This window comes from Pholcus phalangioides, unplaced genomic scaffold (genome assembly GCF_987345545.1).
Source record: "Pholcus phalangioides strain wild (caught in Gottingen) unplaced genomic scaffold, Ppha-v1.0 ptg000024l_1, whole genome shotgun sequence".
Taxonomy (NCBI): Eukaryota; Metazoa; Arthropoda; class Arachnida; order Araneae; family Pholcidae; genus Pholcus; species Pholcus phalangioides.
The window spans coordinates 5,892,857-5,920,612 of record NW_028301616.1 but is presented as its reverse complement, the minus strand read 5'-3'; the positions used below and the strand labels follow the sequence as shown (position 1 = coordinate 5,920,612).

General features: G+C 39.1%; 2 protein-coding genes across 2 annotated transcripts; both read left to right on the top strand.

The window, feature by feature from the left end:
• Window positions 1-2,216: 2,216 nt before the first annotated feature.
• Window positions 2,217-6,880, top strand: LOC149068636 (uncharacterized). Its single transcript, XM_089251026.1, has 4 exons — window positions 2,217-2,319; window positions 5,372-5,491; window positions 6,150-6,406; window positions 6,688-6,880. The coding sequence occupies exons 1-4, from the start codon at window positions 2,265-2,267 to the stop codon at window positions 6,760-6,762; spliced, it is 507 nt and encodes a 168-aa protein (XP_089107152.1). The 5' UTR covers window positions 2,217-2,264; the 3' UTR covers window positions 6,763-6,880.
• Window positions 6,881-23,738: 16,858 nt separating this feature from the next.
• Window positions 23,739-27,184, top strand: LOC149068635 (uncharacterized). Its single transcript, XM_089251025.1, has 4 exons — window positions 23,739-23,849; window positions 25,925-26,035; window positions 26,147-26,403; window positions 26,988-27,184. Exons 1-4 carry the CDS (start codon window positions 23,795-23,797, stop codon window positions 27,060-27,062), a joined length of 498 nt encoding a protein of 165 aa, XP_089107151.1. The 5' UTR covers window positions 23,739-23,794; the 3' UTR covers window positions 27,063-27,184.
• Window positions 27,185-27,756: the final 572 nt, after the last annotated feature.

Sequence of the window (27,756 nt, the reverse complement as noted above, 5' to 3'; positions counted from 1 at the left end):
CACCTCTCGAACCAGACTCTCGCCAGCTCTCGATTAGTGGAATTATTTTCCATCTGGTCTTAAGACAGTCGGTCTTATTGCGTGCTGAGCGGGATAGCGACGTCTGTTCTACAATTACCTGTATAGCCAACAGGCTAGGTCAGGGGTGTACTCATGTGTACTCAGTCATATTGCTACACTTTTTAAATTTTTCGTCCCGCAAAAATGCCTCCCCGCATCCCTGGCGGAGAAAAACTGTATGTACTGTATCTACAATATCACATCGTTTCCAGGGGAAAAAGTTGAGACAGAAATATCCAATTTCGACGTTCTCTTCTCAGATAAATAAAATCAATTTTTATAGACTTCAGAAACGAGTTGTTCATTGACGAAATTGAAAAGTCAACGAAAATTTCAGTCAGGAGTGAAAATGCTTCTTCAAATTTCAGGTGATTTTTTTCATAATTACCTAATACAGAGTCATTTCCCAGTTTTTCATAAAAAAATACCCCCCCATTTACAAAATTACCCCTGAAAATTTTGGAAAGAAGTGAAATTAGTCTTCGAAATTGTTTTTTTCTCGAATAACACTGTGTGTGTGTGTGTGACCCCTAACTTATTTAATTGGCTTGTTTCGCGTTTTTTGGTGGTGCTGCTACCTGTGTTACATATTTTGAAGTGCAAATGCCAAATCCGAGGAGGATATCACTCTCCGCTATCCATACGAAGGTTTTTAACATTTTTTGGGGAATCGAACGCATTTCACTTTCCGCAACGGCCGGCAGTTGAATTTTCTCTTTCCTAAATATATCAGCCAGCTGTTAAAAACCTTCGGATCGATAGCGTACAGTAGTGTTTCCCAACCACTGGGCCGCGGCCCGATAACGGGCCCCGACACGAGTCAAGCCGGACCGTGAGTGATTTACCTTTCATTTTTTCCCATTTATTTTCCCTAAGTCATGTGTATGACCGGGGTTTCCGCTCACAAAAATAAATGAAACTAGGCCGGGGCTTTCAAAGGTTGAGAACCACTGGCGTAGAGTGATATCATCCTCGGATAAGTCGCCATCTGGTAGCATTATCAGCAATTGTGAGCTTTGTCCTGAGTTAGGTCAACACCACCTATAGAACAAGGCCTCCGCACGAAGCTTGTGACGTCATTGAAGAAGGCCATTTCACCTATTGCCATTGGATATAGCAGATCGACGCATGCGATATCTTTACCTTTTTTTGCAGTATATTCAATGGCAATAGGAGAAATGGCCTTCATTGACGTCACAAGCTTCGTGCGGGGGCCTTGTTCTATAGGTAGTGTTGGTTAGGTCTGACCGCCCATGTACGGTTCCGTTCAGTTACACGAGCTCCAAGGAAAGATTGAGGTGTTCGTTGCCTTTGTAGTCTAGTGGTCTAGGGCGTGGGTTCGATTCCCCGCAGGGGCCATTGAATTTTCTCTTTTTCCTAAATATATCTTCGCACATCCAGCTGTTAAAAACCTTCGTAAAGATGCCAAAAATGCTTGAATTTTCCCTCGAATGTAAGCACCATGTTATAGGTCTGCCAACTCTGTGCGGAGAGACGTTCTCAAATGAGAGACTAGCTCGCATTCGCTCCTCGAAGTTGGAAAACCGCTGAAAACCAACTTCAGCCTATCACCACTGTTCTGCTAACGGGGGTTCAAATCTGAATCCTCACGATGCTACGCTGAACTGCTTCGGATCATTCTCAAACAGGAGGACAATGGGAAAAAGTATTTTTTGGTTCTTTTCGGAAAGTACAATCATTGAGAAAAACAAAAGGTTTATCGCTTTGACCTTTGGCACGTGTTGGGACAATCTGACGTGAATACTGTTTGCATTTGAGATCGATTCTAACATTCGACAGTTAAGATAAAGACGACGATCCTTTCCCGAGCATTTTGTTTCATGGCTGATCTTATATTTATCGCTTCAGTTAATTCTTGCCCATCATTCATTAAGAATCAACAATTTTCAAAAAAATTTGCCCGGATCTGATCGACTCACAATGATTAGTTTTCACGTAGTTACAACAAAATGAAATCTCTTTTTTTCCCTGTCGATGAAAAAACGACGGATTTTTGCTATGACATTAATTCATACATTTTTGAACCTTGAAGAACACACAAGTGTCACTTTTCTCACGTTTATCTATGAACGTGGCATTCGTTCCGTTAGAACTTCTCTCTTTTATCACCTCTATATATAGTCGAGCGTCACACTATTTAGATCCTTTCACGTTTCACGCTGCCTTGACGTTTAGTGATCAAAATGAAGTCCGTTGTCGCGTTCTTCACCTTCGCCTTGATGCTCTGTCTGAGTTCGGGTGAGTACGAAAACATCGGGGTTCTTTCATAAGAGAAAAATATTTAAAAATTCAAGCATTTTTGTGATTTTTATTTCAAAATATGGAAGACAGATAACAACGGCAGTAGAAAAAGAATAACACCGACAAAATAAATGCGTTGGGGCAACGTATAACACACACGCAACGCCTTCATGCAAGAACTGATTGTTCTGAAATTCCGCAGAGGAATGTGCACGAACAAGGTGCATTTATGGTGAAGAAGTAGTAAAAACTAGTAGCTCCCAATTGTGGGGGGGGGGGGGGGTTTGGACCCACGGGGTTCCACTTCCTTTTTTCTGGAGTTCCACGCCCAACTGTAAAAGGGTAATAAACATTAACGGTAAGTTGAAAAATATAAATGATATAAATAAATTACTTAAAATAAAAGTTTTCATTAAAATAACGCGTAAAAGCGCCGCTGCAACGTTGGCAGGCTGAAGTTGTAATGTTGTTATGATTTTTGGCAGAAAATTATACTCGTGTGAATGTGTACCGGATGAAATGTCCTCCATTGTTCGAGAACATTCCTCACTGTTATATGACTTCACTTTCTGCTACTATAAATGGCGATGGGTGGGGGATCCATGGCAGATACCAAGATTTACAGAGGTCCACGACTGAAAGTGAGAGTCCATGGTAAGCTCGTGTAGGAGGATCCCCGACCAAAAGTATTTGGGAACTGCTGGTCTATACTAGCGACTTCATGCCAGTAAAGTACGCGTGAACTACTTCCAAGGTGTAGTTCTAGGGAAAACACACACACACTATATAATATCAATAATGAGTGAGGAATAAAAATTAGCACACAATTCACTTATCTATTTAAGTAGTATTACGCCTCTGAGTAGTAATGACAATAACTGCCTACAATGGTGACCATGAAAATAAATTGTTACTCACAAATTTTCGTCGTGTTTAAAGAAACTAGCTGTCTCACGCTCGTACTGTCATCTGTAAATTGTAAAGTAGTTATACAGCATTTATACAAAGGTTTTCAACATCTGGCTGATGAGAAGATGAATTCAGGAAATTTCAGTTGCCCCCCAAGTACTTTCACATGCCAGGTTAGCGAGCTAGAGCACTGCGCTACAATAGCAGAATCTCTTTCCTTAGAGCCTTCTGAACGGGACCGTACACGAACAGTCAGACCTAACTCAGTCAACAGCTCGCAATCACTGAGAAATCGATGGCAGACACAGATTCTCATCCTCAGATAGGTGGTGACCAGATAAGTGCCACCACATCTGGTGGCAGTGTAGGTAATTGCGAGCTATTGGCTGAAATAGGGGTCTGACTCTCCATGTACGGTCCCGTTCATTGCAAAGGAAAGAAGGTCTGCCATTGCAGCGTAGTAGTCCAGCTCGCTCACCAGGCATTTGAAAGCACGTGTATAAAGCATTTATGCTTCAAAATTCCATCGCCCAACAACGTATTTAAGACAACTGACTACGTGCGGGGCACTTTTTTTTTTCTCACAAAACACAAGTGGGGTTTGAATCATAATACTGTACGAAATAAGGAAATCCAATGAAATTTCGGAAATATCGCTAAAACTTTTTGAGATATTATAAATAATGTCCTCAAAATTGGCTCATTTTCAGTACTTACGCCAGACATTGTACACTGAAAGCAATTTATTTAAATAGTTTTGATACTGTATGACTGCTATGGCTGTTATCTCTATGCAATGAACTAAAATTTTCAAGTCACAGAAAATATTCTCTGAGATATGACAGTTTTTTCATGAAACAATACATGAATACAGGATTCATTTAAAGACTGGTTATTTGTGGAGATGAAGATTACAAGAAAAAAAAAATTCATCACTGCCCCCACGAACCCCGGTCTCTCGCTTGCCGGACGAGTGCTCTGCCATCTAAGCTATGGAATCAGATAGAATATTTCAACCTTGGAGCTTATATATATATGTTGAAATTCACCGTACATGGACGGCGTCAACAATCAACTAATAGCTCGTGAATGACATAGGCCAACCAGATGGCCACATGCATATAGAAATGTCCTCTCCACGTGTCAATACAAGATAACGGGAACAAGTATAACCAGATTCTCCACAAATAACCACTCTTTCAATGAATCTTGTATTGGCAAGTGGAGAGGACATTTCTATATGCAAATTTTTTATTGAAATAGCTGTAAAATATTGAATTCTGAACATATGACCAAGATCATAGTTCATTTCACAGCTAACGTTTTCTGGAAACCTGTTGAAAAATTTCATGAGAATATCTGGCGTAGTTTTTGAGAAATTGGGTTTCGAATGGAATAAAGTAACGAAAAAAATGAATTTTCAAAAAACGCGTTTGAAAATTGTTTGCTTCTTTTGAAACCATTGTGTTGCAGATGATTTAAATCAGCCATAAATTTCTTACTTATTGCATGTACAAGAATAAAATAGTTTTGGATTCTGTGTGAAACAATCTTCTCCAAATATATTTATAGAAACATTTTCGACAATTTTTGAACAAAAATCGTCATTTGAATATGATCGTCTACGATAAAAGATTAAGGGCGGTATTCACCGACATGGTTTAAACTAGTCCCAATTTTTTGATAAGAGATCGACACGGATTGGGTAAATTCAGGTTTTTAACCAATCTACGTTGATCTCTTATCTAAAAAATTGTGACTGCAGTTTAAACCGTGTCGCTGAATGCGGCCCTTAGTCGTTTTGCACGTCACCGTCGGAGCCAACAAACCAATCATGACTTGGACCGGATCCATTCGGACAGGCCCAAATTATGTCAGGATTACGAAGTTTTTCTTTCCATGCCTGAATTTTCAGTAACGTATGGAGAAAGATGAACGTTTGATAAAAATTTCACTAGTTTTCTATATGGACTAATTTGATAGTTGTACCCGAAATTTATTCGAGTCATAATTAAAACTAAAACTCCCCCTAAACTAAAAAACTCACAAGAACTAGTGCTTCGCTCGTCGACTAATGCATATTTCAGGTTATGACTCCTGATTCTTTTTTTCATGATGGCTTTATTTTTTTCTCTTCCAGCGAATTACAACCAAAACTGGTACGAATGCAGATTTGACAAAAATGAGTGCGGATTCGTCAACTTGCCTCATTCTGCCATCAGATGGGCCAGAGATTACGTTAACGTCGGTGGAGCACAAGGTTCGTGAAATTTAAAATCATTAAAAGGAAGTTTAATATACTGAGCTCCGACAGATTTGTAGTTTACCGCACGCCAACTCCGGTCATATATCGCCATACGGCAATTTCCAACCAGTGGAGCTAGGTGGGAAATAAAGGCACCATCCATCGGTGGTTGCCCCAGGATCTTACCTACTGATAGATCAACTTAGCAGTCAACTTGCTTCTGACGTTCTATGCCTGGAAATGCTGACCAAACTAAAAATAACCTTCATAGTGGAAGACGAGCATCTTACCACTACGGCAGACTTCTAGACCGTAATTTTAATTTGATTAACCCTCCTCTCAAGCCATTTCAAAAATTTAATTGCCAAATTTATGGTATTAATAAAAAATTGGTATTAAATTATTATGGTATTAATGGTATTAAAAATTAAAAAAAAATCGAACGATGTGGAGCTCTGCTGGAAATAATTTATGCCTTTTTTGAATTTTAATTCTAAAAAAAACCATTATGTTACAGTAAAATGTCTATTCTATGCAGTAAAAAAATGTCTGTGGTCGTTTAAAAAAATAATCAGTAATCAGGCGGTGAAAAATTTCACCAGTTCTGACGTACCCGGTACTGAGGATCCACGCAGAGAGGTTATAATGCGAAATTTTATTTCTTATATAACAGGCTACGCAATGGTCTTGGAATCAAAATCTCAGCAGCCCTTGACGGCCACCATGCAGTCTCCCTTCCTCCAGACTGGCAAGAGCGGGTATATCATGTGCATTTCTTATGACTTCTATCTGATGGCAACCAAGGCCGATGTCAAGGTTGTGGCCACTGATGCTTCAAACAAGAGCGTATGGGCCAACAACTATGTAGTTCAAGCGGAGACACCTTGGACCAGGCGTATGATGAATTTGAACGTAGACAGGGGTGTAAAGGTGAATTTTTTTTCTTTGAAAAAATAAATAAATCTAATTTAAAAAATATGATGGGGTGAAAGAAAAAGTGTCACACACACACATAATGTTAAGTCATTTTCAATATTTAACGACAAAAAAATAACATGCATATATTGTATGCGCATGTGAAATTCGACGATTTATAATTTTCCAGTTTCATTGATCGCAATTGTCGTTGATAACGGATTCCGATAGGCTATCAATATTCTCATTGATACCGAATACTCTAATACTGACTTTGATATTGCTCTCTTTTACAGCTCACCGTCCAAGGCCATCTTAAATATGGAAGAATTGGCGTTGCAAACTTCAGGATCAGATACGGAAGCTGTTAAGAGAAAACCCTTTTAAGCTGCAAAAAGGGACTGTCACGCAAAATGTTGCAGATAAAAACATTATATCTTCTTGAAACTCTGCTAAATAAATGTTTTAATAAAATTTTGTTTCGCTTCATCATAGTCAATTAATTAAAAAAAAACAGCAATATAATACACGAATGTGCACAATATAAATATAGCTTATATCATATATATAAGTCGAGGTTGTCTATCTTGATTTCCAAAAGGTATTGCATCGAGTCCAACATGATAAACAGTTGATGCGTTTACGTGAGATTGATTTTGGAGCAACTTGTTGAATTGGATTGAATCTAGTGGTTGCGAATATAGGTCACAGCTGGTTATGGTGAACGGGGACTTTTTGATTTGACAGATGACACTAGTGGATTCGCCAAGGAAGTTCTCATATGGAAGTTTCCTTGGTCCTATTCTTGGATTCAGAAGCTAAATACAAATACAAGGCCACAACAGGCAAAATTCCCAACCAAGTGGCAGAAAAAAATATCCATAACGAATATGGATGTCATATATAGGGTGATAATGATTGAAGTTCCCGTACTCTGAGTAGACCCGAACACAGCTAGATTTTTAGGATGTTTTAATCAGACCATGGGAGAAGATTTATGAAAAAAAACCTTCTATTTTCAACCACCAGGTGAAAAGTTAGCGTTTTCTTACTGCAGTTTACATTTTCCCATGGTTCATATAGCGTATACTGTACTTTCAATGGAGTACGTTCTGCAGAACTGGCGTAGTTTCAGTATACTGACACTGCTCAGACCAATGTAGCGCCCGTTCAGGAGGACGTATCTCATTGAAACTTGGTAGATAAGCTATATAGTCCATGGGAAAAAAAAAATTCAATAAAAAATCACTGCTTTTTTCACCTGGTGGTTGAAAATTGAACTATTTATATTTTGATTTCATAAATCTCTCTTCCATTGTCTCATTAAGACATCCTAAAAATTTGGCTGCATTCGGGTAAGCAATTTTTGAGAAAAACTACTCAAAGCACGGGAACAATCACCCTGTATTTCTAATATACAGCAACCCAATTAGAAGCGCAATTGTGAAATCTAAAATCTATGTATGCATGATAAAATACAAATACACTAACCATAAAAAATATATTTATGGTTGTCTTATCTAAGTATGGCCAGCTTCTTGATTCACCCCAATATGTTTATCGTATTTCTTCTTAAACGTGTCAATTGTGTTAGAATTTACTACCTCCGGGGGTAAGCTATTCCATTTATTCACAACCTTATTAGAGAAAAATTCCCTGCTAAACCACAACCTGGAATTATCAATCGATACTGGTGTCCCATTGTAAAAGTAGTCGATCGACGGTATACTAATAACTCATGGTCCATCCTATCCATCCCCTTTTTGATTTTAAAAACTTCAATCACGTTCTTCCGACACCTGCGTAAAAGAACTAATTACTAAAAATGTGGCAGGTATATGAACATATCTTCTTAAAACTCTGAAGATTTTGTCAAACAAATGTTTTAATAAAATTTGGTTTTGCGCCATGATAGCCAATTAATTGAAAAAAAAAACCGACTACAACATAATACTACACGAAAATGCATAATATCAATATCGCTCATACCATATGAGCCGCCGTAAAAATAGATATCCATAATGATTTAAAAGTTGATTTTTCTGAAACACGTCCCGCGGATCACCGTCTGAAAACCACTGACTTTTATAGATAAATTTTTGGACGCGTTTCTGTCCAAAAGAGCATAACTCAAGATAATACAATCATTGAGATTGAGATACAATAAGGAGATTGACTACGATGGCGGGCATTGGTGCCATGCAGAGCGAACATGCGTAAGTTCGGGGTTTTGCTTCAAGTGGAAACGTATAGAAGAACTGCATGTATTCAGAATACTTCATTCCATTAGTTGCCGACAAGGAAATGCCTTATTGACATTGTTTATGGCAGTGTTCTTCAACCGGTATCGGTCCGAAAGTTGAAATGACGGTCGGTCCCGTTCACATTCTCGCATTATTTTTCCAAAATTAATTTTATCAGAAATAGAAATGTTTAGGCATAATTATAGTTATTTAAGGCATTTTCAGTTTTTTAGGACAAAACTGCATTTTTATGGAGCATATTTTGACAGTTTGTCGGTCATAAAAATTCTAACCCAAATAGTAATAAGCAATTTCTACACAATTTCAAAAAAAAAATTTATGAAGTTTAAAATTCATGTAAAATTAATTAATTTAGAATTATGCTCACATTAACTAAAAATTGAATGTGGAATGAAAACTACATGCGTCTAATTTAACAATTGAAGTATAAAAATCAATGCATCTTTTAATATAAAACCCCGTGCACTTAACCTGTAAAAAACCGAAGATTATTTCCATCTTCCTTTAATTTTTCCCATCGGTTGGCGCAATTATAGGCAGAACACGATGTCGCCATTTGTGTATGTACAGATGGGCAGCTATACTAATGAAATAATATTAAAACAACGGGAAAAAAAATACTGAAGATGGAAGTTTCCCCATAGTTTACATGCTGAAATCTGCAATGCTTTGACTACTTCAGTCCGTCACGCCCACATTTGTATTCCTCCGCGTCGGCTCGCACACATCCTTGTTATTGTATAGGGAGTCTTCTCACTTCAGTTTCTGTATAGCTCAGTGTATGGCGCATAAAATTTGCACCTGGTGTAAAAATAACCATTTTTGATATCATAACCATACATACCATTTTCATGCTACTACTAAACCAGACATGCACGTCGTCCATATTCCTCTGCGGAATTTCTAACGAATTGGTACATGTTGGAATGTGTGTGTATGTATAGTGAACCTCCCGTGAAGTTTGTTTCTGTGTAGTGTTGTATTGCCATCTGCACACACACACACACACTAAATTTTTTAAAACCATTTTCATGCTACACAACGTTTCAGAACTCACGGTCAATTGTAGTGGAAGTGTTAGAACAAATAGTTTTGTTTTTATTTGATAGGTAGCAGAGCAGGAGTGCAATGATTTTTCCTCTGATGGAAAATAGTAGAGCATGATATTGTTGCACTCCTCCTTCTCCTAACCAGAACATGACCAGCCGCTCTGTCTCAATTATTGTTACACTGGAACCACTGTTGCCATCTACGAAAAATTGAAAGAATATGCATCGCAAAATATCCTATTATTATCCCGAATAGTTTTAGCCATGTAAGTATTCGCACAACAAAAAGTAATTTTTTTATTTAATAATGTGAAATGTAACAATAAAATAACACCTGAAGTTCTGTAGCAAACATAAAAACATATCGACCCATATTAAGGCGTATAAAATTCACACCGGCCTCTGCAGCACGAAAATGAACAGTTTTTGACATCAAACGAAACATTGTTCATTATTATTCTGCATACCAGTTTTTTAAACCCACGACCGATTTTATTTTCGGAATTATAAGAGACGGTTTCGTTATCATTTGCTAGGTGGCAGCACATGTCATAGCTCAAATTTGTTTCCCGAATATATAGTGATTGAATATAAATATGAAGTACTGTATATAAGTCAGAAAAATTTCTTCCTATTATTTTTTTTCACGGGTTCACAAGTTATTTCTCCCATTAATACCGGGTTTGAATACGGCATCTCTGCTCTACGGTCGTTGATTGCAGGAAAATCTAATGTAAAACTAGGACATATACATACGTTGAATGAAATGAACTATCGAATGCCTCAGACGACATTTTAAAGTTTTCGTTGAATCGGAAAAAAATTGATAATTTTCTGAGGGAAAATCTTTTATTTTTCAAACTTGTTTCAATTTTTTTTTATGCGAGTGAAATATCGCCCATTTTGTTTTAAAATAATATGGTGCACTGATACGCCCCGAATAACGCGAATTTGAATTTTGTTTTGTAAAATATATACATTTCTGAAATTCAAGCATAATCACAATAAACAAAGTGATTATAATTAAGTTCTCGCACTCTGTGTGTGCATGTGTGAATAGTTTTTCTCTAAAACTACTCATCCGAACGCAGCAAAACTTCAGGATATTTTAATGAGATCATGGGAGAGAGATTTATGCAATATATAAAATAGTTCAATCTTTGACCACCAGGTGAAGAAGCTTTCCATTGCATTTTCTTTTTTCCCATGGTCCAAAAAAGCGACATTTTTCCACCTGGTGGTCAAAGATTGAAAGAGGGTGCCTGGGTACGAGTTCCGGAGGAAACCAAATGACTTTCCTTTCCGAGTTCACCTCGGCATAAAATCCAGAAAATGTTTCCTTAAACCGCATGTTGTTTGAAAACCTCATTGTAAGAAAAAGTGCACTTTTAACGTTCACGGTTAAAGAAATATCGATTGTGGTCAAACAATCTGAGACAACCTGCAGTGCCGCTTAACGCATGGGCCCACCCGGGCGCTGCCCGGGGGCCTAAAGAGAAGAGGAGGCCTCACAAAAATGAAATCTGGTTGAAATTTTCTAGAATTTACCTGGTAGGGTCTCAGAAAAACCACTTGGCCAGGGGGCCCATGATGCTCTTAAGACGGCCATGACAGCCTGTCGAAGAGAGTTGGGCTCTTCTGTTACTTGCTCAAAAAAGGATTCTCCTTATGCAGTGAGTCCCGCTCATAACATTTTCCAAGAAAAAAAAACCGTTGTAAATGGGGCAGCGCTTTATACGGGAAATCTCAATGAATATTAATAAGAGTTGAGACATAGAAATACTCGCTTGCTACGAAGTTTTTTGGTAGTAAGCGGGAACGTTATAAGTTGAATCCAGTGGAATATCGATGAAAAATTGTTTTCGGATCAATGCAGATTATTACGCGCATGGATTTACGGAAAATTCACAACCACGCATTTTTCCTATAGGAAAAAAAAAATCAACGCTGGGAAAATTCACCGACAATAGTTCGTCATCAGTGAGTGAGTAGCTGACCGAGTGATTGAGCAAGCAAATGAATTTGTGAGCGAATGTGAGTGATAGAATGAATGAGCTAGCGAAGTTGGTAAGTAAATTTTTATGAGTGACCGAGTGACTGGATAAGTGAGTAACCGCATAAGTGACCGAGTGAGTTACCGTATGAATGGCAGAGTGAGCAACGGACCGTATAAATGATCAAGTATTTGGGTGCTCGACCCAACCGTAATAGTGTAATAGTGATCGAACGAGTAGATGAGTGTAACCAACGGAGTAAGCGACCATACGAATGACCGAGTGGGTAAGTGAGCATTTGAGTGAAGATTGAGTCCGTGACCATATGAGTGACTGAGTGAGTGGGTGAGTGACGGAGTGAGTGAATAACCGTATGAGTGACCGAGTGAGTGTGTGAGTGATAGTATGATTGGTTGAGTCAGTGGTTGAGTTACCAAATGGGTGACTCACTTACTCACTCATTTACTCATTCGCTAACTCCTTGACTCACTTGAACAATCATTCACTTACTCACTGGCTTATTCATCTGCTCATCCGTTTGCTCACTATGCCACTGTATCGATGAATTGTTCGTCGGTGAATTTCCGTAGCGGGGTGAATTGCCATGCTAGTTAATTGTGAAGCGGTGAATTTTCCTTCCGGTCAATTGCGTGGCGGTGAATTGTTGTTGATGAATTTTCCGCACACGATGTACATGATTCTCCGCTTCCGTCATGAGCTGAAAAAAAACAACATATTCGATGCGGAACATTACAATGATTATTTTAGGACGAAAACGTTTGACGGGAATGAAATGACAGTTAAAAAATATTGCATGTTCGGGCCACATTTGACACGTGGTATTTCCAGGTGTTTGGAAGCCGTTTTCTTTACAAAGCCGCCGTTTTCGGAACAAGGAAGGCGGTTTCTTTGCCTGAAAAACAGACTTCTTTTTTTTACGATTCGCAGCAGCCTTACTTGTGTACGTACACGGTGTTTCAAAAATGCACGTGCGGACGTCTGCGTCGAGTGGGCTGCCCCGCAAAACTTGGAATCATTAATTGTGCGTTATTACAAAGTCTGTGTTTGATCCTCTGTGAGTGGTTTTTAAAATTTCACTGACCCGCATTGTAAATGACACGTCACACTGGAAATCACTAAACGCTCTGTATAATGCCGCATAATTTTCTATGTAGGTGACAGTTCCCCCCCCCCCCCCAACTCCAAGAATAAAAGCTTAGGAAGGAAACTACTCTAGTTTCTTATTTTTATTTATACTTCCAACATATTCCTCCCAAAACTCCGGAAAAGAAGGGGGGGGGGGGAACGCCGTCTCTCTATTTCTTTCTGTTATCAAACTTTGAATAAAAGCTAACTCCGCCTATTGGCAGTTAATCTGACACGTTGGGGACAGTGTAATGGAAAAATACACGAAGAGTATAGAAGAGTATAGTCCTTGAATGAGCCAAACTGGCTGCGGTCAATGAGGAAGGCCTCCACCCATTTAAGCAGTTGAACATTTAGACCAAGGTTTAAAAGTTTTTTTAGAAGTTCTATTATGGGGCACCCTGTCAAATGCTTTAGAAAAATCTAGGTTATAAACTATAAAAAAAATGAACAAAAAATTATATCATACCGTATGATCATTTTCATACTGCACACGATTTAGAACCAACAACCAAATTTGTTTCAAGTATTTGGTCGGGTAAGGCAGTTTTATTTTCATTTGATAGGTGTCGCTACGAGTTCCAGCACGAAACTTTTATTTCGTGTATAATAATTGAGTATACCATGGAATATACGGGGTGATTATAAAAAAACTATCCCGACATATGCGCCCCTGACTATCATACCATTCACAGAAACTGAATGAAATTTTGGCATAAGGTATTTTGAGGTACGCGCTCAAGAATGATATGGAAAACAACAGTGTCACTCTAACAGTTACGGTTACAGTGAGAAAATTTCGAAAATATCAAATGGCAACACCAAGTTTTTTGTATTGGAATGCGATCTCCGTACTGAAAAACACTAAATAGCGTTGGAATGGCACCTGTAGCACGAAAATCCCCGGAGCTAGGCAAGGAAAAAGGACTTTGCCGTGCACCAGAGCATTAATGTTCGTTTCATTCGTCACACCGTTTCTTCGGCTGAGATCCCAGCCTGATTAGTCCTCCACAAGGTCATGTGGAAAACAATAAAATGCTTTATTTTATGCTGCTTCTCTGTCCTTATTGGTTGTCCTCACTTTTAGCCTATCTACCGCCGGTGATTTTCATGCTACAGTTGCCGTTCGAACGCTATTTAGGGTTTTTCACAATGGAGATCACATTCCAATACAAAAAACTTGGTGTTGCCATATCATTCTTGAGCGCATACATCAAAATACCTTATGCCAAAATTTCATTCAGTTTCTGTGAATGGTATGATAGTTAGCGGCCCATATGTCGGGATAGTTTTTTTATAATCACCCTGTATATATATATATATATATATATTACGGTAAATATTATAAATCGTTAATTATTATTATGCATAATTTATCACATTTATTGCAATAATACTAAAAAAGTCAAAAGGTTAGAAAACGTTTTAACCTTATCACTTTTTTTCGTCTGTGTTCACTGTTTCTCTCATTCATTTATTTTTTGACGACTCGTAAATTATTTCTTCTCTTCACTCTTCCTCTAATTTATTTATTTTCTGCCAGTCCACGAAAATTTTCAACTACTTGAACCGATCCGCAAGCTGTGAAAAGTTTGATGAACACTGCTTTAGGCCTGCAGAAGTTTGAAAAAAGATCTTTAACACAAAACATTCGAAAGAAATAACCAATAATTACGATCCATTGGTAAATGATTCACTGAAATGTAACAGATAAAATTACGTGTCTAAAACTTTTATAGCGTATTGCCGGATTTTGGATGGACTTTGATAGAAAAAATTAACTAACAGTTCGATGGATTGTACGATTGCTGTGCCTGTGTGTGAAAACGTAATTTGGCTACAGATACCAGCTAAAGCTATCTATAGACCCACAAGAAGCGGTGTGCAAATTGCTTGATGATTAATTGCGTATTTCTTGTGTAATTCTTCATGATTCATTCGCTTTCTTTTCCAGCCGATAACTGGTACGAATGCAACTTTAACAGCGATAACTGTGGATTCGTCAACTTGCATTTCAGCAGATGGGAAAGGAGTTACGTTAACATCGGTGGACGACAAGGTTTGTGAAATTTGCAATCATTTAAAGCAAGTCGCACAGATTGAGCTCCTACAGATTTCTAGACCTCTATAGTTTTGATTTAATTAATACGGAATTGCGTTTCCTATTACAGGCTACGTGATGCTATTGCAATCAAATAGTATGCAATCCTTGACATCCATCATGGAGTCGCCCTTCCTCCAGACTGGCAGGAGCGGATACGTCATGTGTATTTCTTATGACTTCTATTTGAAGGGAGGCTTTGCCGAAGTCAAGGTTATAGCCTCGGATGCTTCAAACAAGAACGTATGGCTCGACAACTATGTAACTCATTCAGAGACTATGTGGACGAAGCGTAGCATGAACTTGCACGTTGACAGAGCTATTAAGGTGCATTTTCTTTTCTCCAGAACATATATTTAATGTGAAGAACATCATTCCAGAACATCATATTTAAAAAAAAATATGCCATCATATTTTTCAATATGCTGGCAAAGTGTCTCTGACTACGACAAAAATATGATATGAATTCAATTTCAACATTTAATGGGAAGAATATTATTTTACATGAAATTATGCATGCGGATATGAATTTAAAATTTGATGAAATTTGCGTCCTAATCTTTCAGTTTCATTTATTTATACAAGTTCCATTTATACTGATTTTGATATATATCTCCTGTTTTACAGCTTGCCGTCAAAGGCAATGTTCAGAGCGGAAGAATTGCCGTTACTAACTTCAGGATCGGATTCGGAAAGTGCTGAAAGAATCAAATGACCTTTTTTTAATTTTTTTTGTTCAATAACTTTTCTATTAATTTGTTTGCACTATGACCGATATCAAATCACATGTATGTAAACGATTTGAGGATAATTCATCTGAGGAGATGGCCAAACCCGTTTACCCAAGATTTTCGTTTTTCTTAAGTTTAGGCACATCAGGAATAATGCAAAAACAAAAACTAGATAACGCATCAGAAAGATTTTTTGAGATTGACAGATCTAAAGAGATGCGCGACAAACATAGTGGAATAAATCGAGAAGCTAACTATACATAGACAAGTCAGCCTTAATGCTTTTTATAGGCATTGGGTTGATGTATTTGGTTATAGTTGTATTTGACATCCATATACTTTTTGGGCATCTCCTCCAACCATCTCGCTGAGCAATTTGCCTCTTGTGGCCTTTGGGTTTGTACTTGTGTTTGTTACCAGTTCGAACGTGCCACTAGTTCCCAACTCCCCCGGTAGAGTCGACTCGTAATCTCACGTTCGGCCACCGATTGCGACTTGGACAGTCATAGCTATCTTCATTATTTTACGTTCGGCGCCCAAACAACTAAGAGTGTCGCAAGTACGGCTTCACTTTCGTGGATAGAAGCAAAATATCGCAAATCCCAACTTACGTCGGAAGCCTCCGCTTCGGAGTGAACACCTAATTCAAGCAAAAGCCCCCGCTCATGCATGCTTAGGGAAGTTAAGAGTGAGCATGATCATGGAGAACGAATCGCCGAAAAAATGTGTCCAATCCTCCACTTCATCGACTAAATGCCATTATGTCACTCCTTGAACTCGCGAATTCCCCCACTGTGTGAAGTAAACCAGCTAAGGACCTAAATACTTGAGAGCTTAGAATAAAAACAACTATTATAACGACAGTCATACAAGCCTTGAACAACCGGGGCGACCATAACCGTCATCGGAACTCTTTATATAGGGTTTGAAGAATTATTTTTCCATTGTTTGTTTCCTCCAGTGGAAGGACAACAATGATTAAAATTCCTATCACAAACAACAAAGGAGGAATTTCCGATTCGTGCAACAATGAACATGAAAAAGCATGCAATGCATGCTACTGCACCTCCGCGCGAATGTCTATCGGGTTCTCCGACGTAGATTTGACGATGCGTGAAAATTCACAAGAACGAGGATTTGCGAACAAAAAACTGTTTTGTTTTAAAACATGCATGTTCGAGTTATTTTCAAGAGTGGTTTTTCATTCAAATTCGACCCTCGAAGCTTATTTAATTAAAATAGCTAGCAATGATCATTTTCGGTGACCTCATGTATCATGTGGCAAGAAAAATTAAGAAAAAACATTTCTGAAATGATAAAAAAATTAAATTTTTTCGTAACCAGTTTAAAAAGTATATAGGCCTATTATGGAACTTCTCAGACCTTTCAATTTACAAAAATGCCAATTTCATACAAAAATCTGTATGAAAATTAATTGAATTTTTTTCTTTTGACAAACCGTTGCGCAAATGAAACTTCAAGCCTGTAAGCCGAAAGATCTGCCCATTTATTTTCTAGAACAATGATTCCCGACGTTTTTTTCTTAAAGTATCCCTTGGAAATGCGTAGATGGATGTTCACCCCCCACCCCGTGAAATGTCTATGCGAGTTGTTTGCTCCCCGAAAATGCGTATGTGACTTGCTATATCCCCTGAATTAATATGCGATTTGCCAAACCCCCTTCCCCCGGAATGTGCATGTGATTTGCTTAACCTCTGGAAATACGTATCAAGCTTATTAGAGGCCGTTCATCATCGATGGGATTGGGGTGGGGGAGGTTGTTTCCGATTTGCTGACTTTTGATGACGGGGGGGGGGGTTTGGATAATGCTTACGTCATCAACCACCCTTTATGCAAGTATGAGTTAGGATTCATAGGGGCAGAGCTGATGACGAAATTTTGCTGACAAGGGAGAGGGGGGTCAGTGTTTTGCTGACTTTTGTTGAGAAGGGGGGAGGGGGTCAAAAATGGCTAAAAATTTGCTTACGTAATATTTGAACGGCCCCTTACTACCTAGAAATGCGATATGTGACTTGCTTACCTCCTAGAAATAAGGATGCGATTTGTTTGACTCATAGAAATGTGTGTGTGTTACCGTTACATGTACTGGAAATGCAAATATGAGTTGCTTCCCACTGTAGATGCACATGCGACTTTCTCTCCCCGCCCGCCATTCTGTGAAATGCGTATCGCTCTTACTTTACCTATTGAAAACGTGTTTGTGACTTTTCCAGCTGCGTAGGCAACTTGCTCATCATATTGAAATGCGTACCTTACCACTGTGGCGACAGCGTCCACCACTGGATAACGCTGTCCACGGAATAGGAAAAAGAGCGCGCCTGCGCGATATTGGAACTTGACTTGGGTTTTGCCGCTCAGACGAGACAGTCACTTGATACACTCGTTCTTGTAGTTTCTGTTTATTTACGTTTACTTGTCGTAGAAGGAATATGGCGGTTGACGACAAACACTTCCTTCTACGATTCAAAGATATAACTAAACATTTATTAAACAATTAAACGTAAATAAACAGAAACTACAAGAACGAGTGTAAAGTGTGACTGTCTCGTTTGAGCGGCAAAACCCAAGTCAAGTTCCAATATCACGCAGGCGCGCTCTTTTTCCTATTACGTTGACAGCACCATCTAGTGGTGGACGCTGTCGCCACAGTACCCCTCCCCTAAGTGACGGTGTCACATCGTTGAGTTTAGTCTATCGGACTATTCTGCCAGAACGGGTACATTGAGTAGGAGTAGTAGTGGGCGCAAACGACACTGGTCGGGTGGTTGGAATAGTCGTCGTCATGTGCTGTTCTGGTGTTGATGGAGCTTCGATGTCTGGCCCGTCCAGGTACTGGTCGTTGAGGAGATAGGCCGGTTCGATTCGGTCGATCGAGATGACGGATTCCCTGTTCTTGACGCGTACACGGAAAATTTTTTTCGGATCGCGACAGCACTTCGAAGGGACCTTCGTAGGTCGGTTGCAGAGGGCATCGGTGCGAACGAAAACGTGTGTACAGGTCGTCAAGGCTTGTGGAACGTAGACATTACGTGTGATGCCGTCTCGAAGTCGGGATCGGCTTGAGTGTGTCCATGGTGCGTTTCAATTTGTCGAGATAGGTGATTGCTGGCTCCGGAACATGTTGTTCAACGAAAATTTCTCCAGGCAATCTCAGCGTTTGACCGAAGACCATTTCGGCAGTGGTGACGTTGAGGTCTGGTCGAAAGCATGTTCGGAGGCCGAGGAGAGCCGAAGGAAGGCTGTCGACCCATTCATTTGTCATGCTAGCCTTCAGTGCTTGTTTGAGCTGACGATGTTGGCGTTCGATGAGCCCGTTTGCTTTAGGGTTGTAAGCAGTCGTATGGATGTGATTCATTCCGAACAAACTGTTGAATTTGTGGAATAGGTGCGATTCGAATTGCGGACCTTGGTCCGTCGTGATGGTCTTGGGAATTCCATATCGTGAAAACCAGTTGGAGTATAATGCTCGGGTACAAGTCTCTGCGGACGTATCTCGGATTGGGATTGCTTGGAATTGCTCGGATTGGGAATTCGGGAGTCTGCCCCCCACAATGTCGATGTTCGGATGAGCGAATTTCTCCGACGGCTCAGGAAAAACTCGAAGAGGCGGTTTGGGTGTGTTTGTGTACTTTGGTTCGTTGACAGGCGATACAAGCACGGGCAAAGTTGGTGACGTCTTGTTTTATGCTTGGCCAGTGTTTGTCGTGAACCGCCTTATTCCTTCTACGACAAGTAAACGTAAATAAACAGAAACTACAAGAACGAGTGTACCGTTAAACGAGGGTTTAGAAATACATTATTCAAGCAGGCTTTTTACTGGGGTATTTTTATTTGTCCGTAAAACAGGGTTGACAGTTAAGAGGGGTTTTGCTGAATATCATTTGCTCACCAGGTCTCTCGCTCGCAATGTCGCTCGCTATGTCACTCGATCACTCTTTCAGTAGGGCGGTCCTCACTTGATCTCTAGGTAGCTCATTTACTCTCTAGGTCACTCCTTCACTTGATCTCTAGGTCACTCATTCACTTGATCTCTAGGTCACTCATTCACTTGATCTCTAGGTCACTTATTCACTTGATCTCTAGGTAGCTCATTTACTCTCTAGGTTACTCATTCACTTGATCGCTAGGTAGCTCATTTACTCTCTAGGTCACTCACTCACTTCCAAAGTCACTCCCTCACTTCCAAGGTCCCTCACTCACTTCCACGGTCCCTCACTCACTTCCAAGGTCACTCACTTTGTCATTCAGTCACTGGGTCACGCATTCTATCATCAACTCACTAGGTTGCTCATTCTGTTGCTCTCTGACTAGGTTTCTCATTCTGTTGCTCTCTGACTAGGTTTCTCATTCTGTTGCTCTCTGACTAGGTTGCTCATTCTGTTGCTCTCTGACTAGGTTGCTCATTCTGTTGCTCTCTGACTAGGTTGCTCATTCTGTTGCTCTCTGACTAGGTTGCTCATTCTGTTGCTCTCTGACTAGGTTTCTCATCCCATCACTAACTCACCAGGTCACTAACTCTGTCACTCTCACTCACTAACTACTGTATCATTTTCTGACTCACTCACCAGCAGGGCCGTAGCGTACCTCCTCGGGGTCCCGGGGTAGACATTTTCTATGGTGGCCCCTAAAAAGGAAACAATTATACACAATAAATGTAAATTTTTGTGATGCCCTCATTCGGCTCGGGGGCCCCGGGAACGTAATTACAATCCTTACTCTCTTAGTAACACGGGAAGCATTGACAAGCCGGTGATTGGTTACTGCGAGCAAAAAAGTTAGTGAGGCGACACAAGAGGCGGAGTTTTAAACTGAAATTGAAAGTTCATTGACGAAAAATGAAAGCATTTTTAATTGAATCAGTAAATGATAACTGGTACCATAACCATTACTCCAACGGCGGACGTTGGGTTAATGTATTTATCGTTAAACGTCGCCAGCAAAAATTTCACCAGGTGACGTAATGGTTCATCATTCATTTCGGCCAATCACACGATGCACTAAATTTCTACAGCGTAGCTAGAAATGTAGGGATTGTTTATAAGCGTCCCGGGGAGGTCGCCCCAGCCTAGTTACGGCCCAGCTTGCCAGGTCATTCCTCGCTTACTTACTATAACTTCACCAAACCTGGCCATATCACAATTTACTGCCATTAATGAGATTTATGGGAAATGAAGGCGCTGTCTATTGGTGGTCACCTCTAGAGAAAATATCTTATCTATATCCTCCCTTTAGGTTCGAACCCAGGGCCACAACCGTGGGGTTGTGCTTCTTGGGGGATTGCCGGGATGTTGGTCCGAACCGGGTATGCTTTCCCGGCAACCTTTAGGGTAGTAGACGAGGATCTTACCACCACGATGGGGGGGGGGGGGGGCGGACCGTTCGGGGGTGCGGGGTGGCAGGGAGGGCGGGAATGGGTGTCGGCGGGTCGGGTGGCTTCGGGCGTGGTCGGGGGTGGCGCGTCGGTTGGGACCCTTGTCGCGAGGCGTTCCGTATTTTTCTTGATGGGGGTGATGTCCCCGTCCTGTGGCGGGTTCTCTCTCGTGTCCGCGGTGGAGGTTCCTGGGGGGGGGGTGGTCGGTGTCTCCCTTCGCGTAGCGTGTTGGGGCGCTGTGGACCGCGCCGGCGGGGCTTTGTCACGGGTGTCCGGGCTGAGGGGGGGATCGCGCCCGCGTAGCTGTCCTGACTTTGTCGAGCGGTGATGTGCCCTTGGATTGGAAGTTTTGGTGTGGGGGTGTGGTTGTGCTGCTTGGGGGGTTGGCGGGATGTTGGTCCGAACCGGGTATGCTTTCCCGGCCGGCTTGCCGGTTTGAGTTTTTTTCCGGCACGCCCACGATCGCACGATCAATGAGCTTATATCGCATAAACAACAGAGCCTGGGCGTGCTCGGTTCTGTACTATACTATACTATACTACCACCACACGATACTCGGGTCGCTCAGTTACTGGCTCACTGACTCTTGTCGAACTGTTGTCGGTGAGTTTTCCGTCGATGAATTGGTTGGTCAGTGAATTTTCTTAGCGGTGAATTTTACGTAAATTGTGTGAATCTGATACATTAAAAGGATCGTCGTAACGAATTCGGGGAGCCAAAACAGTTTTTGAAGCTTATGCTTTCATACAGCTTGCATATGTCGAGAGGCAGAATTCGACACATCAAAAAAAAGAAAAAGGCACAAGATAACTAAAACATATATTTACAGAATTTACAAAAATACTAAAAAAAAAGCCTTAATGAAAGAAATAATTTTAGAATTATTGAAAAAAATAATTTCATAATTGATGAACATTTATGAATAATGAGAAAAATGGTTATAGAATTACAGAATATATTATATATATTATACGTTATGTAATAAATTGCAGAAGCACTGAAAGGAAAAAATTCAGAATAATATAGCGAGCATCTAAGCAATTGTTTTCTTTTAGTTTAGCAGCCATTTATCCACGATTTCCGTTCCCACGGTTCTTATACAAGCAGCTCCTGTACCTGATTCCAGGACGATGGACAGAAACATAACATTTTCAAGAATTTTCGCCACTCGTGCGAACGAAACGTCGGAAGACAAAAACTGTATTTCACGTCGACCAAAATATCCGAAAACTCTTAAATTTAATTCCAATTTACACGATGGCCACGAAAGCCTTTTTTGCTTCATTACTACATATAATTCGTTCCAGAAGTCCATTTCGTAAACCGAAATAGTTTCTCCCTCCCCATAGGAATCAATTTAAAATTGATTCATTCTCATTACAAGGACTCCGAATATTTTTGGTGCTAACATTCACAGCAGTAGTTTACGCTCAAATGCATAACGTAAAACAGATTGAAATCAGTAGATTAACACTGGAAAGCTTTTCCCTAGAAGAGACAATACCAACCTTACGAGATAACGGGCTTATATCCCTTATCGGAGCAAAAGCGAGGGGCCATTTCTGATTTCTTTACAGTAAAATCTCTCTTTTGCGGACACCGGTGGGACAAAAAAATTCGTCCGTAAAAGAAGGGGTATCCATTAATAGGGATTTCACTGTATCATCTATAATATCGGTGTCAAAGTTCTGGAAATTTCTGCCTGCAAAGCAATCGGCCACAATTCCTCTCTTCAAAACTGAATTCATAGTTCTGTAAGTCACTTGCTTCCAATCAATATGATCAATATAATCAATAAGTATACTGACATATGAACAAAAGCTATCGGCAATATATTACAGTATTAACATGGTAAAAATATGATCGTAAAATAACAAAATAAAAGTTAAAAAGGAAAAAAATATTCAAACTAATCCTATTTCATTGCTCAAGCATAAACTGGGAGAAACATGTGTCCCGAAAAAACGGCGAAAAATAGCAAAAAAATTGAGACATCTGGTGACCCTGATTGGTAGTCAAAGATATGCTGAGCTGCTTTTTATATCATCCCCAAGAAGGACGACAATGAACACATGGACTTTGCCACCAGACTCATCCCGTCGCCGACATCTCTTCCATCCCAGCTTCGTAGCAGAGTCTGGAACCAGATGAAATTACAGTTGAAAAATTGGTACAATCATTGGAAAAGAAAAGAAAACTTATCTCCATTGTCTTTCAACATGTGTTGGAAAACACTGCCGTAATCTACTTGCGTTTAATTCGATTCGAACATTCGACAACTAAGATAAGGACGACAACGATCCTTCCCCGCTTATTTCGTTTCATGGCCGATCATTAGTTATAGATTTCATTAATTCTTGCCCATCTATCATTAGAAACCATTAATTTAAAAAAAATATGCTCGGACATGATTGACTTGCAATTAGTTCCCATGTTGTTGTAACAAAGTGAAATTTCTCTCACAATATCTTATTTTTTCCGCGTAGATGAAAAGATATGGACTTTTACTATGACATTAATTCATATATTTTTGAACCTTGAAGAACACACAAGTGTCACTTTTCCCACGTTTATCTATAAACGTGGGAAAAGTGACACATCGTTTATCTATAAACGTGGCATTTGTTTCGTTAGAACTCTCTCTTTTGTCTTTTATCACCTCTATATATAGTCGAGTGTCACACTATGCGGATACTCCCACGCTGCCTTGACGTTTCGTGATCGAAATGAAGTCCGTTGCCGCGTTCATCACCTTCGCCTTGCTGTTCTGTCTGAGTTCGGGTGAGTACAAGCACGAAAGTTTTGTCCTTAAATGATTTTGCATTAGAGTGAAGATGATGGTATCATGAGCTAATAGCTGAGTCAGGAGGCTCTTCAGTGGCATACTTATATACTCCAAGGAAGAAGAATGTCAGTGTTTTTGTAGCGAAGTGGTCCAGCGCAGCATTTCGTAACATTCCTCGCCCATGGTCTATCTACTTTGGACTATATTTTTTCACTTTTCAATAAATTTATAGTAAACAAAAATAATTTTTAAATAAGGTAGGTTTCCAGACCCCTTCGCAAGAATTCAAGATGCTTCTCTCTTGTCGTGGTTTTATGCAAGGCTGTCTCAAACTTCATGCTTTCCCGGACAAAATTATATACTGGGTGGCCTGTACTTGTTTGGAAGTAACTGTTTAAATTTTTATCTTTCTAACTTTTAAAAATCTTGATACCAGATCTCCATCATGCACTCCACCTATGGACATGAAGCTCTCAGTCCATGCGTTAAGATAGGTCTAATTCTATGAGCAGTTTCGGTGGTTTTCATAAATAATCACATTTTTACTACCATATTTCACTTTGAAAACTTCATTTCTTCACATCAGAATTTGCGGAGGCAAATCTGTGAAAATCCAATTGACGCATAGGAATGGAAGATTGAAGCAGAGCCAATCAAGACATAGATTCTACTTATTAAAATTTAAAAAAAAGACAACAATTTTTCCGATTTTATGAATTAATAAAAAAATTAAAAAGAATAGACATTTATTGAACATACGTTCATACTATTTGAAGAAAAAAAATCTGTTATTACTAACAAATATCTATATCATTACAAAAAGGTACTTCTTTGCTGGCTTAATTAAACCAACCTTTCTAATAGCCTCATAACGTTAAAATCCAGTATTTCGGATGTCGTGAGGATCCTTTTGACAGAATTCAACATTCGGCGCGGCTTGCGAATTGAAATCATGTTTAATTGAACATGATTTCAATTTCGGATTTATGGTCACTTTCATCATTTTATCACTAGAAAATTTAGTTTTCATTTGTTACCTCTACAAAAATCTCTTTTGAGGAGGATTCAGACGCACTGAAGACATTTTGTCTCTATTGTCGCACATTTGATTTCATCTGGGCAGCTTCACCACAGCTTCTTTCTCATCTCTGGAAGCTCAAGCCATACCTTCAGGTTTGAACCTTCGCCTTCATTCGTCACTCGCGAAAAAAATCAACCATGCCATAATTTTCGGGCGATTTCAACCTTTTTTCCCCTAAGGTTGATATGACGTAATACTTGGATGACCCCATAGCTGTTACTTTTGTTTTGAATGGCCAAGAAAATGAGAGATATCATACCGTATATTCATTTTCATACGTTACACCGATTTAGAACCAACAACCAAATTTGTTTTAAGAATTCGGTTGGGTAAAGTAGTTTTATTTTCCTCTGATAGGTAGCGAGACGTGCCCTATCACGAAGCTTTTATGTCGTGTATAATACATGAAGTACTGCTTGGAATATATATAATATGATGTGTATATAAAATGGTAAATGTTATAAATAGGTTATGGTGCATAATTTTATGACATTTACCGTAATAATACTGGTAAATATAATAAGTCAGAAGATTAGGAAATTCATTCCACCTTATTTTTTTCCGCTCGAACGCAAATTATTTCTCTTCAATTATTTATTTTTTGTCGGTTCGTAAATTACTTCACTTCTTTATTCATTATTTCTCCAATTTACTCATTTCTTGTCAATCCCCACGAAATTTTTCAACTACTTCCACCGATTCGCAGCTGTTAAAAGTTTGAAGAACACTACTTTAGGCCAGAATTACAAGATGAAAACTTTGATAAAAGATCTTTCACAAAACTTGAAAGAAAAAACCATTAATTACGACCTCGCTGGAATGTATCCGATACTTATACTTGCTTGTTGTGTGTGTGCCTGAGAATTTAATTCTTCCACAGATACCAGCTAAAGCTCTCTATAGACCCACAAGAAGTCGTGTGCAAATACTTGATGACTAATTGCGTATTTCTTGTATAATTTTTCATGATTCATTCACTTGCTTTTCCAGCCAATAACTGGTACGAATGCAACTTTAGCAGAGATGACTGTGGATTTATCAACTTGCCTCATTCTACCGGCAGATGGGGAAGGAGTTACGTTAACGCCGGTGGACGACAAGGTTTGTGAAATTTGCAATCATTTCAAGCAAATCGGACAAATTTCAGCTTCTACAGATTTCTAGACCCATGATCTTGATTTAATTAATACGAAATTGCATTTCCTATAACAGGCTACGTGATGCTCTTGGAATCAAATAGTATGCAATCCTTGACATCCATCATGGAGTCGCCCTTCCTCCAGACTGGCAGGAGCGGATACGTCATGTGTATTTCTTATGACTTCTATTTGAAGGGAGGCTTTGCCGAAGTCAAGGTTATAGCCTCGGATGCTTCAAACAAGAACGTATGGCTCGACAACTATGTAGTTCAATCAGAGACTACTTGGACGAGGCGTAGCATGAACTTGAACGTTGACAGAGCTATCAAGGTGAATTTTTTTTTTCTGCAGAAAATATCATGTTAGAAGATATATTATTTCATACATATTTATTATATGCATTATTATTATACATAATTATATATACATAATACATATATATACATAATACATATATATACATAAACATATATACATAATTACAGTCAAACCTCGTTAATGAGTCACTCTTGGGAAAGCAAAAATATGACTTAGTAAGCGGAGTGACTTCTTAAACGGAGTAAGCCATAACTGTGTAAATTCCTGCCTGAGGACAATTGGGACTTTTAAAAAGTGACCCGTTAAGCGGAGTGACGTGTTAACCGGGTGACGCACTAATGAGGTTTGACTGTATATATACATATTATACATAATGAATTATACATAATTCATACATATTCTTTTTTTCACGCTGGCAAAGCCTTTCTGACTACGACGACAAAAATATGATATGAATTCAATTTCAATATTTAATGGGAAAATGTTATTTTAGATAAAATAATATATGGGGATTTGAATTTAAAATTTGATGAAATTTGACGTCCTAATCTTTCAATTTCATTGATACTGATTTTGATGTATCTCCTCTTTTACAGCTCGCCGTCGAAGGCAATGTTAAGTATGGAAAAATTGCCGTTACAAACTTCAGGATCAGATTCGGAAATTGCTAGAAGAACATTTTCTACCTCTCGGCAAAAAGAATCAAATGACCAAAAATGTTTCTCTGATAAAAATTATAATGTTCTTGAGATTCTCTGAAGAGTTTGCGAAATAAATGTTTTAATGAAATTTGGCTTTTGCCATCATAATTAATTAGAAAAAAATAACATAGCACAAGAAAATGCACGAATGCATATGATATCAATATCGCTCATATCATATGAGCCGTAAATGTGGAGAAATTCAATTTTTTATTGCAACATATGTGCAGTATCATGTATGGGTGAAAATAATTAATTGGTCTAATGAAGAGGTTATAAATTTTTCTATATAATTATCTGACTTTCCCACTTTATTAAGGGGATAAATGTAGTGAAATATAAAAGTTTCTTTATCGAGACGATTGGTGATTATGCAAAATTGCCTGTGTGTGTGTGTATCACTTTTACATACAATATCATACACCTTTCAACATTAAAATGTATAGGAGCCCATTACGACTGAAGCTCAACGTCGTATAAATGTGAAAATCGTTTAAACGAGGCTCCAGGGTATATGGTACCTCCCCTTTAGTGGACACTCTCCGTCAGCGGACTAAATTTTTTGTTCCCCCTCCGTTACCGAGAGGTTCAACTGTACTAGTTTTGAGAGTGTAAACAGTGTCACGAAATAAAATAAAAAAAAAATCTAAATAGTCATACGACA

What these genes read in the sequence shown, in the direction of transcription:
- LOC149068635 (XM_089251025.1), top strand. Translation starts at nt 23,795, where the DNA reads ATGAAGTCCGTTGCCGCGTTCATCACCTTCGCCTTGCTGTTCTGTCTG. An exon ending in GCTGTTCTGTCTGAGTTCGG is followed by an intron (nt 23,850 to 25,924) that starts GTGAGTACAAGC and finishes TTGCTTTTCCAG; the next exon opens with CCAATAACTGGTACGAATGC. An exon ending in ACGTTGACAGAGCTATCAAG is followed by an intron (nt 26,404 to 26,987) that starts GTGAATTTTTTT and finishes CCTCTTTTACAG; the next exon opens with CTCGCCGTCGAAGGCAATGT.
- LOC149068636 (XM_089251026.1), top strand. Translation starts at nt 2,265, where the DNA reads ATGAAGTCCGTTGTCGCGTTCTTCACCTTCGCCTTGATGCTCTGTCTG. An exon ending in TAACGTCGGTGGAGCACAAG is followed by an intron (nt 5,492 to 6,149) that starts GTTCGTGAAATT and finishes CTTATATAACAG; the next exon opens with GCTACGCAATGGTCTTGGAA. An exon ending in ACGTAGACAGGGGTGTAAAG is followed by an intron (nt 6,407 to 6,687) that starts GTGAATTTTTTT and finishes TCTCTTTTACAG; the next exon opens with CTCACCGTCCAAGGCCATCT.